A 13,905-nucleotide genomic window follows, 5' to 3' on the forward strand; every position below is an offset into this window, starting at 1 on the left:
TGAAAAATTTAGCCACTGTTTTATTTTCTTAATTTTTCTATACTGATTTATTTTATGTTAATTTTTCAATGTCGCGTCTTCGACGGAATACTGACACTTATATGTAAAACCTTTTCCGTTATCATCTTGTACCATACGTATTCTGGTAAATAAAGAAATTCTATTCTATTCTATTCATAAATGCGCCCCATTCACACGATTCACTTTCCTTCACTTCCCACTCAACATTCAGCATTCACTTTCCTTTCAATGCATTGGCACAAAACATCCGCAAGCGGTATTTTACACATGCGTTTTCACGTAAATGATACCTTATCATCAATAGTGTCGAACTTGGTGAGCACGATCCCATCAATAGTGTGCGGGTGGGCGGTGGCGCTGTGGTCGGCGAGCGCCTGGTTGAACTTCACGAGCTGGTCCACGGCCTCGTTGCCCACCAGCGCCTCGCCCACGAACAGCACCAGGTCGGGCGAGTTCACCTGACACATTCATGGCGAATCGTTTAGAGCAGGGGTGGCCAACAGGTCGATCGTGGCAAGGCAAAAAATATACGTAGACCAGCTTCATTTAAGGTTTCAAGAAGCATGTAATTGGTAGATCGCACAGGGTTTCGTTAGTAAACAGCAGATCTTGGGTCTAATCAAGTTGGCCACCCCTGGTTTAGAGGATACAAACTTTAAAAGCACTCCTTAAAGTATAAATTTCTGAGTGTATACTTAATGACATGTTCATTTTGTCATATGATAACGTTATGCATCATTAGCAAAAAAAAACTAATCAAAACTTCCACGGTTTTTACACATTATTTACGAATATTATTTAATTGTGATCACTAATTTACAAAATGATCAAGATGAGGAATTTGCAAAATAATAATAAAAAATAGTTTAGCGATCCCTTATCGTTTATGACAAAAAGTAGTGGATCCAATATACTACCCTGCGGTACACCTATAATTTTTGCTCAGCAATCCAATTAAACGTTTTATAATGTTTGTTAGTTATAATTCGTGGTTGACTCTTGTTCTTTAACCGTATTTATAGAGTACTCAGTACCTCAGTAATATACTACGCCTCTGTTTGAGTCATATATTGTGGTCCACAAAGTCAAAAGCTTTACTATGTTCCAATAGCTATTATACTAACAACTCTTTTATCAGAGCATTGGTGGGCCTTATATCTTTACAATAAGGGTTTATTTAGAATTGTCAGTTAGTTAATATGGAGTTGCGGACGATGTACCTTGATGAGCTTGGCCAAGGCGCGCATGAGCGGCTCGTTGTCCTGCATGCGGCCGGCCGTGTCGATGAGCACGACGTCGACCTTGCAGTCCGCCGCGTAGCGGATCGCCTCCATGGCTATACCGGCGGCGTCTTTACCTGGAACAATTGTTTCACGTTATAATCCTGAAATTATAAATAAAATAATAAACGTCACAGTCAGCGCCGGCGTGGAACGTGTCGCAGGCCGCGATAAGCAAGGACATGTTCTCGATCAGCCGGAACAGAAGCAGATCTCCGACTGTTCTGACTTTTGAATAATGCAAGCGCAAAACTACTATAGTATTTTATGCAACAGTTGTATAAGAAGGGTCAAAAAAGGCGAGTGGCGTGAGTTACAATGTGAGCCGGAGCCGAAGACGTAGGCGAACATTGTAAAGGAATACGCCACGAGCATTTTTTGACCTACTTATACAACGTTGCATACAATACTTTTCCTACGAGTCCACAAAAATAATTCTTAATTTAGGTAAACAAAGCAAAAGTATGTAGGCAAGACGCGCGAGCATACCTTGTTACGCGCCCGGCCCGCCCCGGGCCGCGGCCGGCCGGTCCGCGACACCTCCTCGTATCTCATGAGGCCCTGGTACTTGCTACTTGCTAAATTAAAATTTTGGACAGTTTTTTCTCGATTTTGGCCACCGTAGTCTACGGAGACTAACAAGCAACGCTAAGCGGTTTTCGTAGTCTATGGGTGTTGCTATATTACGGGTGTCACATGCGTGTTTCTGACTTATGAAGTGATTGTTTTTACTATGCAACCAAATGAATATTTTGTAAGTTGGCAGCAATGCACTTAGTTTAAAACTGTATTCGTTTTGATATTGTTAGGTTGGTAGCCATTAATCGCAGTAACGTTATAGCGATTAAAAGCACGAGAGCTTTTATGAGGATTAGACAATATAGACTTTTCTTGAAACCTTTTATGTATGTTCTTATATTCGTGTTAATGAATGCATAAATGACAGATAATAGTAGAGGAGTAGGAAAATAAATTAAATTCATACATACAGTGAGTAAACACTTTTGCAACTCGCTGTTCAATAAATGCTCCACTACAATAATGATGACCCGGATATGATGAATGGACCCGGGTATGTCCTTAAACTATGTCCAAAAGAGAGGTATGGGCATTGTGAATGTCATCTCGCCTTGTGTGGTAGGGCACATGTCATTCCAGATCTAGAGCAGAGCCCAACTGGGGAAGTACCTCCACCTTACAGAAAACCGCAGCCAAATAACACTAGACCCTACTCATAGTGTTGTGTTCCTGCCGGTGAGAAAGGTTGCCAGAATTCAAGGAGGGTGCGGCGTGTTAGGGTCGGCAACACGACGCATGTAACTCCTCTGGAGTTGCAGGTGTACATAGGCTACGGAGACTGCTTACCATCAGGCAGGCCGTATGCTTGTTTACCACCGACGTAGTATTAAAAATAAATTATGAGGCATTCACAGTTATACACCGTGTTTTTTTGATTTGCGTTAATTTCGAGGGTGCATTCCTGAGCTTAAATTAAGTAACTTTCTCAAAGATACCGATATTCTAACTAACTCCATTTCGGAGATAATCAATCATACATTTTTATATTATAAGGCCCTTACGAGCGTGTACACTTGCCTTAGGGCCTGTTTACTTATTGATTAGTGTTTAGTGCGAGTTCATACATTTCCTACTAAACGTACGTACTATCTCGGACGATCGATGTTAGAAATGACATTGATATATCACAGTTTTCAATTGTTTGGTTGAGTTAAATGTAATGCCCGTGTTACAACAACGCTATATGCAACATTTAGTTACTTTTTATAAAAATATAAATAGTAAAAAAAAAAAAAAAACTTTTTTTGAAATTTAACTATGCCATTTGGTTTCCTTAAACGTACTTACCGAAACCCCGGAGTTAACGCAATTCAATAAAAACACGGTGTATAGAGAACAAGTGTTTTAAAGTGTCTTGTTAATGTTTTTAGTTACCATAGCCCTTCTCGTAGAGCTGCACCACGGGCCGGGCGCGCTCCGCGGGCGGGTGCAGCGCGTTGAGGCGGCGCGCGTGCGTGCGCAGCTGCTCCACGGCGCCGGCGCGGAACGTGTCGCACGCCGCGATCAGCACCGACATGCCGTTCTCGATCAGCCAGAAGCAGATCTTGGCCAGGTTGGTGGACTTGCCCACGCCGTTCACCTATGGGATAAAGTAAGATATTTGTAAACTGTCTTCAGTTTGGCGAAGCTTTTGTATGTATATATAAAGTAAAGTATTTTTTGAAAAAAAAATTTTTTTTTTTTAAAGAAAGCAATGATTAGTGTTAATATTTATGCCGTTTAGTAGTTTTGATGTCTACCGTCCTCCAATTCTTCCTCAATTGCTTAAAGGTTAACTGGAAGAGATCCCTGGGATAAGTTCGCCTTTGTACAAATGATGTGTTATTTTCTTGCTTAATGTCCTTTTTGTAAAATAAAGTATTTTTAACCCAATTCAAGATTTCAAAAGAGGAGGTTATCAATTCGGTTGTATATTTTTTTTTAATGTTTGTTACTCCATAACTCCGTCATTTCTGAACCGATTTTGAAAATAATTTTTTCGTTTGAATTGATATATATACAGATTGGTCCCGTTTTTGTCAAAACTCAGTTCTGATGATGGGATCTATGAGGAATCGAGGGAACTCTTCAAATGTGAAAGGCATACATGTATATAATGATATTTGTATTTTCTGTAACAAATCAAGCATTTACATTTAAAAAAGTGACATTTGATGAAGTGGAACTGCTGATGATGATCAGAATGGAACTCTTCAACGACGCATAGTACACGTTTGGCGATTTTTCCTCTTCGCTGTGTTTGTTAAGAAAATTAGATTTTCAAGACAATTTTTTGTCAGGTTCGAGTTCTGACGATGGGGGCCATGAGGAATCAAGTAAACTCTTCAAATATGAATGGCATACATATAGTGATTTTTGTATTTTCTTTAACAAATCAAGCATTTACATTTAAAAAAGTGATATTTGATGAAGTGGAACTGCTGATGATGATCAGAATGGAACTCTTCAACGACGCATAGTACACGTTTGGCGATTTTTCCTGTTCGCTGTGTTTGTTAAGCTAATTAGATTTTCAAGATAAATTTTTCTCAAGTTCGAGTTCTGACAATGGGGTCCATGAGAACTCGAGGGAACTCCTCAAATGTTAAAGGCATATATATTTATATATATATATATATATATATATATATATAGTGATCTTAGTATTTTCATTAACAAATCAAGTATTTACATTTGTAGAAGTGACATTTGATGAAGTGGAACTGCTGATGATAAACAGAACGGAACTCTTCAATGATGCATAGTTCACGTTTGGTAATTTGTTCTCTTTGCCAAGCAGTTAGGTTTTCAAGGCACATTTTTATATTTCTATCCTACTTAGTTTTTTTTAAATAATTATCTGGTGCTTTATTTCATGCATGGTGTGAAATAATTTATCTTAAATACATGCGAATACCCTATCGCGGGTATCTTACCAGTCAACCATAGGGCAAATCTGAAATGTGTCAAGGTGGGTGCAGTGGCAAAAAAAAAGACATGTTACCTCCTTTTCTACATAATTAGGCGTAGGATGCTGTCTTTTTAATTTCATTGTATGAAATCGAAAATCAACAATAATCGTTCTTTCACCGGTCTCCCTCATTGAAGTCGGTTTTTTTTTCTTAAAAAATTATACTACTACTGCTAGTAGCCTAGCCGGAGGTTTGAACGAATTTAAAGAAACTTGTGTGCTAAATATCAGGTGATATTCAATAATGGAAAACATTCTGAAAAAACAGGAGTAATTAAATAAATAACACAATATTTTCTTATAAAAAATCAATAAAATCTTATAAAATATTTTTTTCCTCCTAGATCCTTACTTTATCCATGTTTTCGTCTGTTTGTTTAGTATGGTATGGTTAGAAGATTTTCAGACTAATCGATAACATACCCCACAGAAGGCCATGACGTATGGCCGGCCCTCCTGCTTGGCATGCATGGCATCTCGTAAGATGTCCACGCGGCGTCTGGGCGACAGGATCTGGACCAGCGACTCTGTTAGGGTCGCTTTTATGGTCTTGGCTACGCTGTCGAAGGTGCCTAGGACCTGAAAAAAAATCATTAATAATATACGTGATAACATTGATAATAATTATTTCAGTCCTGAATCACTCTTGTATTGGAAGTTTGCGAGTCAAAAGATTAGAGAGCTTATCAGTCGGTTACCGATGCTTGCTGAGTTGCCTAAGTAAGGTACGAGATTGAATATCTTGATTATATCACTATTGTATACAATACTTTTTCTACGAGTCGACAAAAATAATACTTTATTTATTATAATTTCATTATAGTTTAGAAATTAATATTATAGTTGAGTTGGGGGCCCATACATGAAAAGTTCCCAATAACAGTTTGGTATACGAAATCTTAATTCAGCCATTACAGTCGACGAGTGAAAAAAGTAATTCTATACGAGCTTTAGAAGTTTTTTTTAATCTGAACATGGTACCAAAAATGTGCAACTGACCTTGCCCTCCAGCTTATTGGCTACGGACTCGCAGAGCTTGTTGGCGATGTCGGCCGCCACGTTCTTCGCTATGAGATGGTCGCGCATCTTCTCCAAAACTGGTTGCATCGCCTCCGCTGACAGGGCCTTGGAACCCACCAGACCTTGGCAAACAAAAAGATTTGTGTCAAAAATGCACGACAAAGGGCATTATTAACCCTATGGACGACGTACATAAATAAATAAATATTATAGGACATTATTACACAAATTGACTAAGTCCCACAGTAAGCTCAATAAGGCTTGTGTTGAGGGTACTTAGACAACGATATATATAATATATAAATATTTATAAATACATAGAAAACACCCATGACTCAGAAACAAATATCCATGCTCATCACACGAATAAATGCCCTTACCAGGATTTGAACCCGGGACCATCAGCTTCATAGGCAGTTTCACTACCCACTAGGCCAGGCAGATCGTCACATAGTGTCGCGTCATAACGTCACCTTGTCGGCATGCACGCTATAAAAATTCTATGTTTATCTATGACATCGATAAACAGCGGTGTTCTTATCCTACAATCTGCACGCAAACATCTTACTAAATAGGCAGTTGACTTCAAAGACTGAGTCTTATACAGTACCAGATAAGACTATGTAAAAAACGCCATAATCGTACATTACGATACAAGTGCGAAAAATAGGAAATTCGAAACGAGTGGCGATAAATTAAAACACGACCGAAGAGTGTTTTAAATCGACACGAGTTGCGAATTACCTATTCGCACATGTATCGTACAACGTTTTACAGTACATGGCCCTTTCAATGTTCGACACAGTAACGTAATATGCTAATTTTCGCACTAGTGCAGTAAGGTAGCACCATATGTACTGTAAAAATAGCTATAGATAAGTTCATTTTTAGTACAAGCTTTTATCTCTGACTATTTTTTTCTTTCCACATGTAACTAATACTCATTGAGACAATTTTAACAAACAATTAGGTTGGGAGTAGCCGTTTTATCATAGAGTTCCTATCCTCCTCCTGTCTCCATCATCAGAACAGCTCGATGCTACCATAACTGGCAATTTGTTATATTTAATATTAATGTAATCTATGAATTAAACATTTTATTGACAATAACAATATACATAATGGATATATACAGATGATTACTATAACTAGCTTATATCTAAAATAGGCCCTTGAGGCATTGTACCAAGGATGCTGGCGGCATTTCCTCGTTGTATCGCAATACTGATACGTTGTGCGAGGAAGCTGCCAGCTCTTCGGTCACCAGTTACGTCAACCAGATGTAATCTATTTTATCTATTAATTTATCATAATGTTCAATTATATTAATTAACTAATTCATTATTTTGTTGTAATGTATTATGTTTGTTGTTGTGTTTGAATAAATGTTGTTCGAAATAAATGATAATTTAAATTAATTTATTTATTTAATAATACTACATTATACAATTGACATAATATGCATGCAAATTTTCAGCTTCAACGGTAACCGATTAGTGGGTCAAATTTCACTTGCAATATTTGACCTGTACAAACATACATAGTTAAATTGCAAGTTGGAAAAGCTTGTAAAAACTTACCTTTGAAGATGCTGAACATGCCGCCGGTCTTCTTGGGGCTGGGCGCGGTGTGCTCCAGCTCCTCCTCGCTGCTGCTTTCGTCGGATTCCACCTCCAGGTCACGAATGGCGCCGGTCATTCTGCCCACCAACTGAGAACATGTTTTTAGTCAATTACAAAAGGTTTTTCATCCAAAAGGAAAACTTTCTTTGGGGAAAACGAAAGAATATAATAGAGAGCGTTTCAGTCGAGTACCGCGTTTAGGCAACGAAGCTTGTTGAGTTGCCTAAGTAAGGTACGAAATTGAAAAGCTTGATTATATCACTATTGTATACAATACTTTTTCTATGTCATTTAAAATAATTCTTTTTTACTATAAAACCTAAATAATTAATGAAAATTGGTAAGTATCTCAGTAGACACAAATGAGTATTATCGCCCGTTTAGTTTTTTCTATGGCACGTCATTAGTTTTTTTTTATAGTTTACTACAGCCTATCGAAATTAATATTATAGTTGAGTTAGGAGCTCATACATGAAAAATACGCAATTATAGTTTGGTATACGAAATCTTATTTCAAACATTAGAGTCGACGAGTAAAAAAAATATATTTCGGGTTTGTTGTTGCAACTTCAGCTCAAATAGACTTTGGTACCTGCTCCCACGCTGGAAGGGGTATTTTTTTTTAAGTTGTACACATCACTTTTTATAAGTTGGCATTTTGTGTTGTTATTTATGCACAGGATCACGAGCTCTTCGGGTCTAAAAGAAGATTAAAATTGCGATAAATGGCTTTTTCCCCTTTGTGACTCTTGTAATACTTGATATAGTTGGCTTACATTATATTCGGGGGTAATTTTGAAGTCTTCAGGCTTGTCTGTACTAAATTCTAGCTCTGGTAGGTCGCTAAGTACAAAAGGTGTCTTCATACATTCCTTCTCCCCTCTGTGACTGTTGTAATATTTCCTATATTGGACTTACACGAGTGTTGGCGATAATATTGGAGTCTTCAGGTTTGTCTTGACTGAAATCAAGCTCTGGAAGGTCCCGACCTCCACCTCTTTGTTCCACGAGGTTTCTTCATACCTTCCTCCCCTCTGTGACTCTTGCTGTAGTTCCTACATTAGACTTACGTGAGTGTCGGCGATGATATTGGAGTCCTTAGGCTTATCTGTGTTGAAGTCAAGCTCTGGAAGGTTTTTGGCTCCACCTCTTAGTTTCACGAGGTTTTTTCATACCTTCCTCCCCTGTGTCTCTTGCTGTAGTTCCTACGTTTAGTGATGGGTAGGACATCAATTTAAAATGAGTTTGTATGAGTACCTCATTCTCTAAAATGAGGTGTTACAATGTCTTACTTCAAATGAGGAGAGGTACTAGCACTTTTGCAGCATCGACTATTCCATCAACTCCAACGGCAGCAAACCATATTTAATGTAAATACATATTTAGGCATTGCTAAACTTCCTTTTAAATATTTACTTGGAGTGCAATTCTGGAGGTTTAAAACAGAACTTTTAACAACAGAAGACATACATTTAAGAATCAAACTAAGGAGTTAAAGTACATACATCCTATTGCAACTTAATATGATGCTTTTATGAAACTTGTTCTAATTTAGCAGTTTATTATTTTTATTGTTAGATTGTTCAGTATCAATCCTTGCTACTTGATATCATTTTAAGTTTAACATTCATATATTGAAATAAATACTAACCATAAACTGCCAGACAAACAATTAACAAACTAAGGAGAACAAATCCAATATTTTTTGTACCATTATTATATAGAAATTACTAACTTACCACCTCATAATTTATCAGTAATAATAGCATTGTAATATGATAACAAACGAAAGCCTCAATAACGTTCGCGCGGTAATGCCACCGGCGTGTAATATACACTTGATTTTTGTATGCAAAAGACACAAAGAAAGACCCACAGGTATATTTTATCGCGAAAACAATGTTAATATATTGTTATTTTGGTATAATTATAAGAATGGTCACTGATCACTATTTATAAAACACAACTAAAGATTACGAACAACTTTTTCGAGTTTCTCGTACTATAAATATGTCAAAATCATAAATGATCGAAATACTATACGAAGCACGTTAACAAAAAGTATTACAAATTCAAATCGTTAAAATGTACATGTTTATTTCACCTATACAAATTATATTTACTTTTTTATTAATAAACTAATGTAAAATATCATATTTTGTGTACGCCACTATATTATATTTCAATAATTTAAATAATATTTTGGTCTCTTAAACGATAACTGTTTCTAACTAAGCTAGCTTCGTAAATGCCCAGTGAGACTTGGTTGGCATTTCAATCGCTTATCAAGTAACCATTTCACTGTCCAGTCTAATTGATTCAGATTATACATGACACCAGCAATATGAGTCTTGAGGTCAGGTTATACTGGTATGCGCGTTAGTACAATAATAGCTAACAAATATGGAGGCCTACCGCGAACCACGAAGTTTTGCTTTGCTGTCGCACTTACGTATGAAATTACAAGTGCGACAGAGAGAAAAAACTTTCTTCGGTAGGTTCTTTGATGACTTAGATTTTTCGCTTTTGACAAGTAACTTAGCAATGCTAGGATCAAAATGACGTAATATGTATGTAAGCTTGCGGACGCTTACGCTTGTTTTCTTTCGTGTTTCATTTTTAACGTATTTTCGATGAGGTGTTATTGAAGCACGGCGCGTGTCTGTCTCACTCCCTCTTTCGGTAAATCTAATTCATTGTTTCATTTTGAAAGGATTTTTGAGGGATGTCACAGTGAGGCGAGTGAATAAACACAACGCATTTCTCGGTGGACCTTTTGTCCTTGCAATAAGGTTTGTAGTTGGGCAGTTGATAGTGTGAGCGATGAATGCGATGACGTCAATGACTCATTTCTTCATTTGAATGTCGGCGAGCACCGAGCGCCTCGCGACTCTCTTGCGAGTTGTGAGGAACGCGAGTGAGTTTGAAAGGCTGAGAGTTTTTTTTCAAATTTGAAGTGTTTGAATGGTTTGAGTGGTAAGAGCTGTGTGTGATGCGCGCGAGTAAATGAGTAAAATTAATTGAGGAGTGATGTATGACATTTATGCGGTGTGAAGTTCTGCGACAATTTAACTAAATGAGTGGTACAAATGAGGTGCCTCACGAGTGAGCAACTCAACACTACCTACGTTATACTTACGTGGGTGTGAGTGTCGGCGATAATATTGGAGTCTTCGGGCTTATCTATGCTGAAGTATAGCTCTGGTAGGTATTTGGCTCCACCTCTTATATTCACGAGGTTCTTTCACACCTTCCTCCCCTATGTGACTCTTGCTGTAGTTCCAATATTGGACTTACGTGAGTGTCGGCAATAATATTGGAGTCTTCAGGCTTGTCTGTGCTGAAGTCAAGCTCTGGAAGGTCCCTAGCTCCACCTCCTAGCTCCCAGACGCGGGGTTTCTTCGTGCGGTCCTTCTCCACTTTAGGGCTCTTCGGAGATTTCCTGTCAAAAACAACATAATATCAAAACACTATCCTGTACTACACCAGTGAAACAAGCTACTCTTTATAAAACATCAAATCAATTAGAAACCAAGAATTACTTTTTGATTTTCTTTTACTTTTTTGCACAATGTAACAAATGAAGTACAAATGGCGGACTAATTGCCTGAAGGCATTCTCTACCAGTCAACCATCATATATGTAGTACTTTATGTACCCAGTGCAAAACATTACTATGCCTACGATGGACAATTAACCAGTGAGCTTGTCGAAAAAGTGCTTAATTAGTTGATGATCATCTTGTTTTCTCATTGCATTTCTCCCCTGTGTAAATCATTTCCGTAAATATTATGACCGCTGTGAAGACTCTGTAGGCTTGTGTAGTAAATGTACTAAAGTCAAAACGACGCAATACCCTGCACTGTTCTAGACCGAACTATTCCCAAATGATTCTGCTCTTAGTACACTACACGCAAAACGGAACGGTAACGAACATGACAGCAAAGCGATCCGAGTGATCCGACCGAACTAACGCCGAACGCGTGCGATTACGACCGAACGGATTTCGGCTAATATGAGCGAGATAGCACACTCCGTTGCAACTTTACGGGAGGCAAATAATTTTGAATTGTACTAATGTACAACACGTCCGCAATAAGCGTTCCGTTACATTATTATTAACAACCGGTCTGGCCGAGTGGGTAGTGACCCTACCTATGAAGCCGATGGTCCTGAGTTCGAATCCCGGTAAGAGCATTTATTTGTGTGATGAGCACAGATATTTGTTCCTGAGTCTTGGGTGTTTTCTATGTATTTAAGTATTTGTATATTACATATATCGTTGTCTGAGTACCCACAACACAAGCCTTCTTGAGCTTACCGTGTGGCATAGTCAATTTGTGTAAGAATGTCTATATATGTAGTGTAACATTGTAAATAATGTTATTAATGTCCAAAATTGTAAATAGTTTTTCAAAATTACTTATAGCTGTCATTCTGAATTATTTTTCTCACTGCACCCACATTCGAGAATTTCTGTTTTGCCCTACGGTTGACTGGTAGAGAATGCCTTAAGACATTAAGTCCGCCATTTGTACTTATTTTTATTGTGCAATAAAGTTTAAATAAATAAATGTCGCTATAATAATATTTATTTATTTCTCCCCTGTGTGACACATTCCCGTAAATTTTATGACCTCTGTGAAGGCTCTGCATCACACACTCAGATATGTATGTACTCACTTGACCTCCTTCTTGCTCTTGCTGAGCTTCTGCGCCAGCTTGGCGCGGGCGGCCAACACGTCACTGGCATCCTCCTCCGGTTCCTCCGGCTTGCCGTTCGTCAACTTGGCCTCTACTATCTTAACTGTTAAAAAACATGTTAATTATAATTCTACATTTTCTATTTCCTCCTATGGCACGCAGTATGCTAGAAATTCTTTCTTTAGGCGCACTTGTAATTTGTATAATATAGTACATTACGATACAAGTGCGAAAAATAGGAAATTCGAAACGAGTGGCGATAAATTAAAACACGACCGAAGGGAGTGTTTTAAATCGACACGAGTCGCGAATTACCTATTCGCACATGTATCGTACAACGTTTTACAGTACATATGGCCCTTTAAATGTTCGACACATAAACGTAATATGCAAATTTTCGCACTAGTGCGGTAAAGTAGCACCATATGTACTGTAAAATATCTTAACGATATAGATATTTTTTTATTTTTTTTTTAGCGAAAGAGGTATGTCAGGATCCTAGCAAGTGGAAATCCGTGGTCTCTGCCTACCCCTTCGGGAAATAGGCGTGATTATATGTATGTATGTATTATGTATGTATGTATAGATATTTTTGTTCATAGTTTGTCCGTGTTCAAGAACAAAGTTGCCAAATTTTGTTTTCTAGAAATTAATAAATTGGATCCAGTCATATTTTGCATTGTTTTGTATGTTTTACTTGCGTGTAGTACACAACTAAACGAATAATTTATAATTAATCCACAATTCTTTGTAAGTTTAAGGCTTTCTTAGTAATAGGACGCCTTAGGTCTATTTTTAGTTCATTTTAGGGTTCCGTAACCAAAGGGTAAAACGGGACCCTATTACTAAGGCTGTCCGTCCGGTCCATCCATCTGTCCGTCTGCCACCAGGCTGTATCTCATGAACCATGAGCATATCAACAAATACTAGAAAGTACGGAACCCACAATGGGCGAGTCCGAGTCGCACTGTGTGTTTTAATTTATTTATTTAGAAAAGTTTTTGGCAAACATTTCATTTTTGGTACAAGTGTTTATCGCCGCCTATACTTTTCTTTCTACAGGCAACTAACACTCATCGTGACAATTCTAACAACCCCAAATACCAATTAGATTGCGTTGTTTTATCATAGAGTTCCTATGGCCACCTCCTGTCTCCATCATCAGATCAGTTCGAAGGTACCATAATATTGCATTGTCACTCGACTTATACATGTTTCCGCCGAAAGCTGCCGAGGTCTTCTTTCTGCCATCAGATATTGATACTTGGGTTGGGTAATGTTGAAATGACACTCCAACACATTAGATTTCTCCATATGTATTAAAATGGTTACATCGTAAAAATTACAAATATCGAACAATCGATAGCAAAACATGCGCGTGAGCGCGATGAAGATCGTAGGGTCTCTGGCCGGGCAGCGCCGCGGCGGTGAGGGGAGGGCGGCTGCGCCTGCCGGGGCCCGTTCCCCGCACGTCTCCACCCGTGCGTCATCGCTTTATGTATTGACGTTAACATACATGTATGCAAATTTTCAGCTTCAAAACCGAGAAATGGGTAAAATTTGACTTGTAAAATTCGACCCGTACGAACATATATAGTTACATTGCAAGTTAAATAAAAGCTTGTAAAATAAAGTTTAACAGAAAATTAATAGCATAATTTGTTTTTTCCTACTCCTCTACTGTTATCTGTCATTTATGCATTCATTAACACGAATATAAGAACATACA

The 13,905-nt window shown here is 38.0% G+C and overlaps 1 protein-coding gene across 1 annotated transcript in view; it reads right to left on the bottom strand.

Annotated features, from left to right (window-relative positions):
• The window catches only part of LOC133525532 (signal recognition particle receptor subunit alpha), a 29,564-nt gene that overhangs the window by 5,732 nt on the left and 9,927 nt on the right, over positions 1-13,905 (bottom strand). The window contains exons 4-11 of the mRNA XM_061861811.1: positions 12,156-12,279; positions 10,770-10,914; positions 7,431-7,560; positions 5,830-5,972; positions 5,254-5,409; positions 3,255-3,459; positions 1,242-1,378; positions 312-479 (exon numbers count right to left, since the gene is read on the bottom strand). Of these exons, the coding sequence (XP_061717795.1) occupies positions 312-479; positions 1,242-1,378; positions 3,255-3,459; positions 5,254-5,409; positions 5,830-5,972; positions 7,431-7,560; positions 10,770-10,914; positions 12,156-12,279 (1,208 nt within the window). The remainder of the gene's footprint in view (positions 1-311; positions 480-1,241; positions 1,379-3,254; positions 3,460-5,253; positions 5,410-5,829; positions 5,973-7,430; positions 7,561-10,769; positions 10,915-12,155; positions 12,280-13,905) is intronic.

The sequence above is a fragment of the Cydia pomonella genome, chromosome 15 (assembly GCF_033807575.1).
Source record: "Cydia pomonella isolate Wapato2018A chromosome 15, ilCydPomo1, whole genome shotgun sequence".
NCBI classification, from domain to species: Eukaryota; Metazoa; Arthropoda; class Insecta; order Lepidoptera; family Tortricidae; genus Cydia; species Cydia pomonella.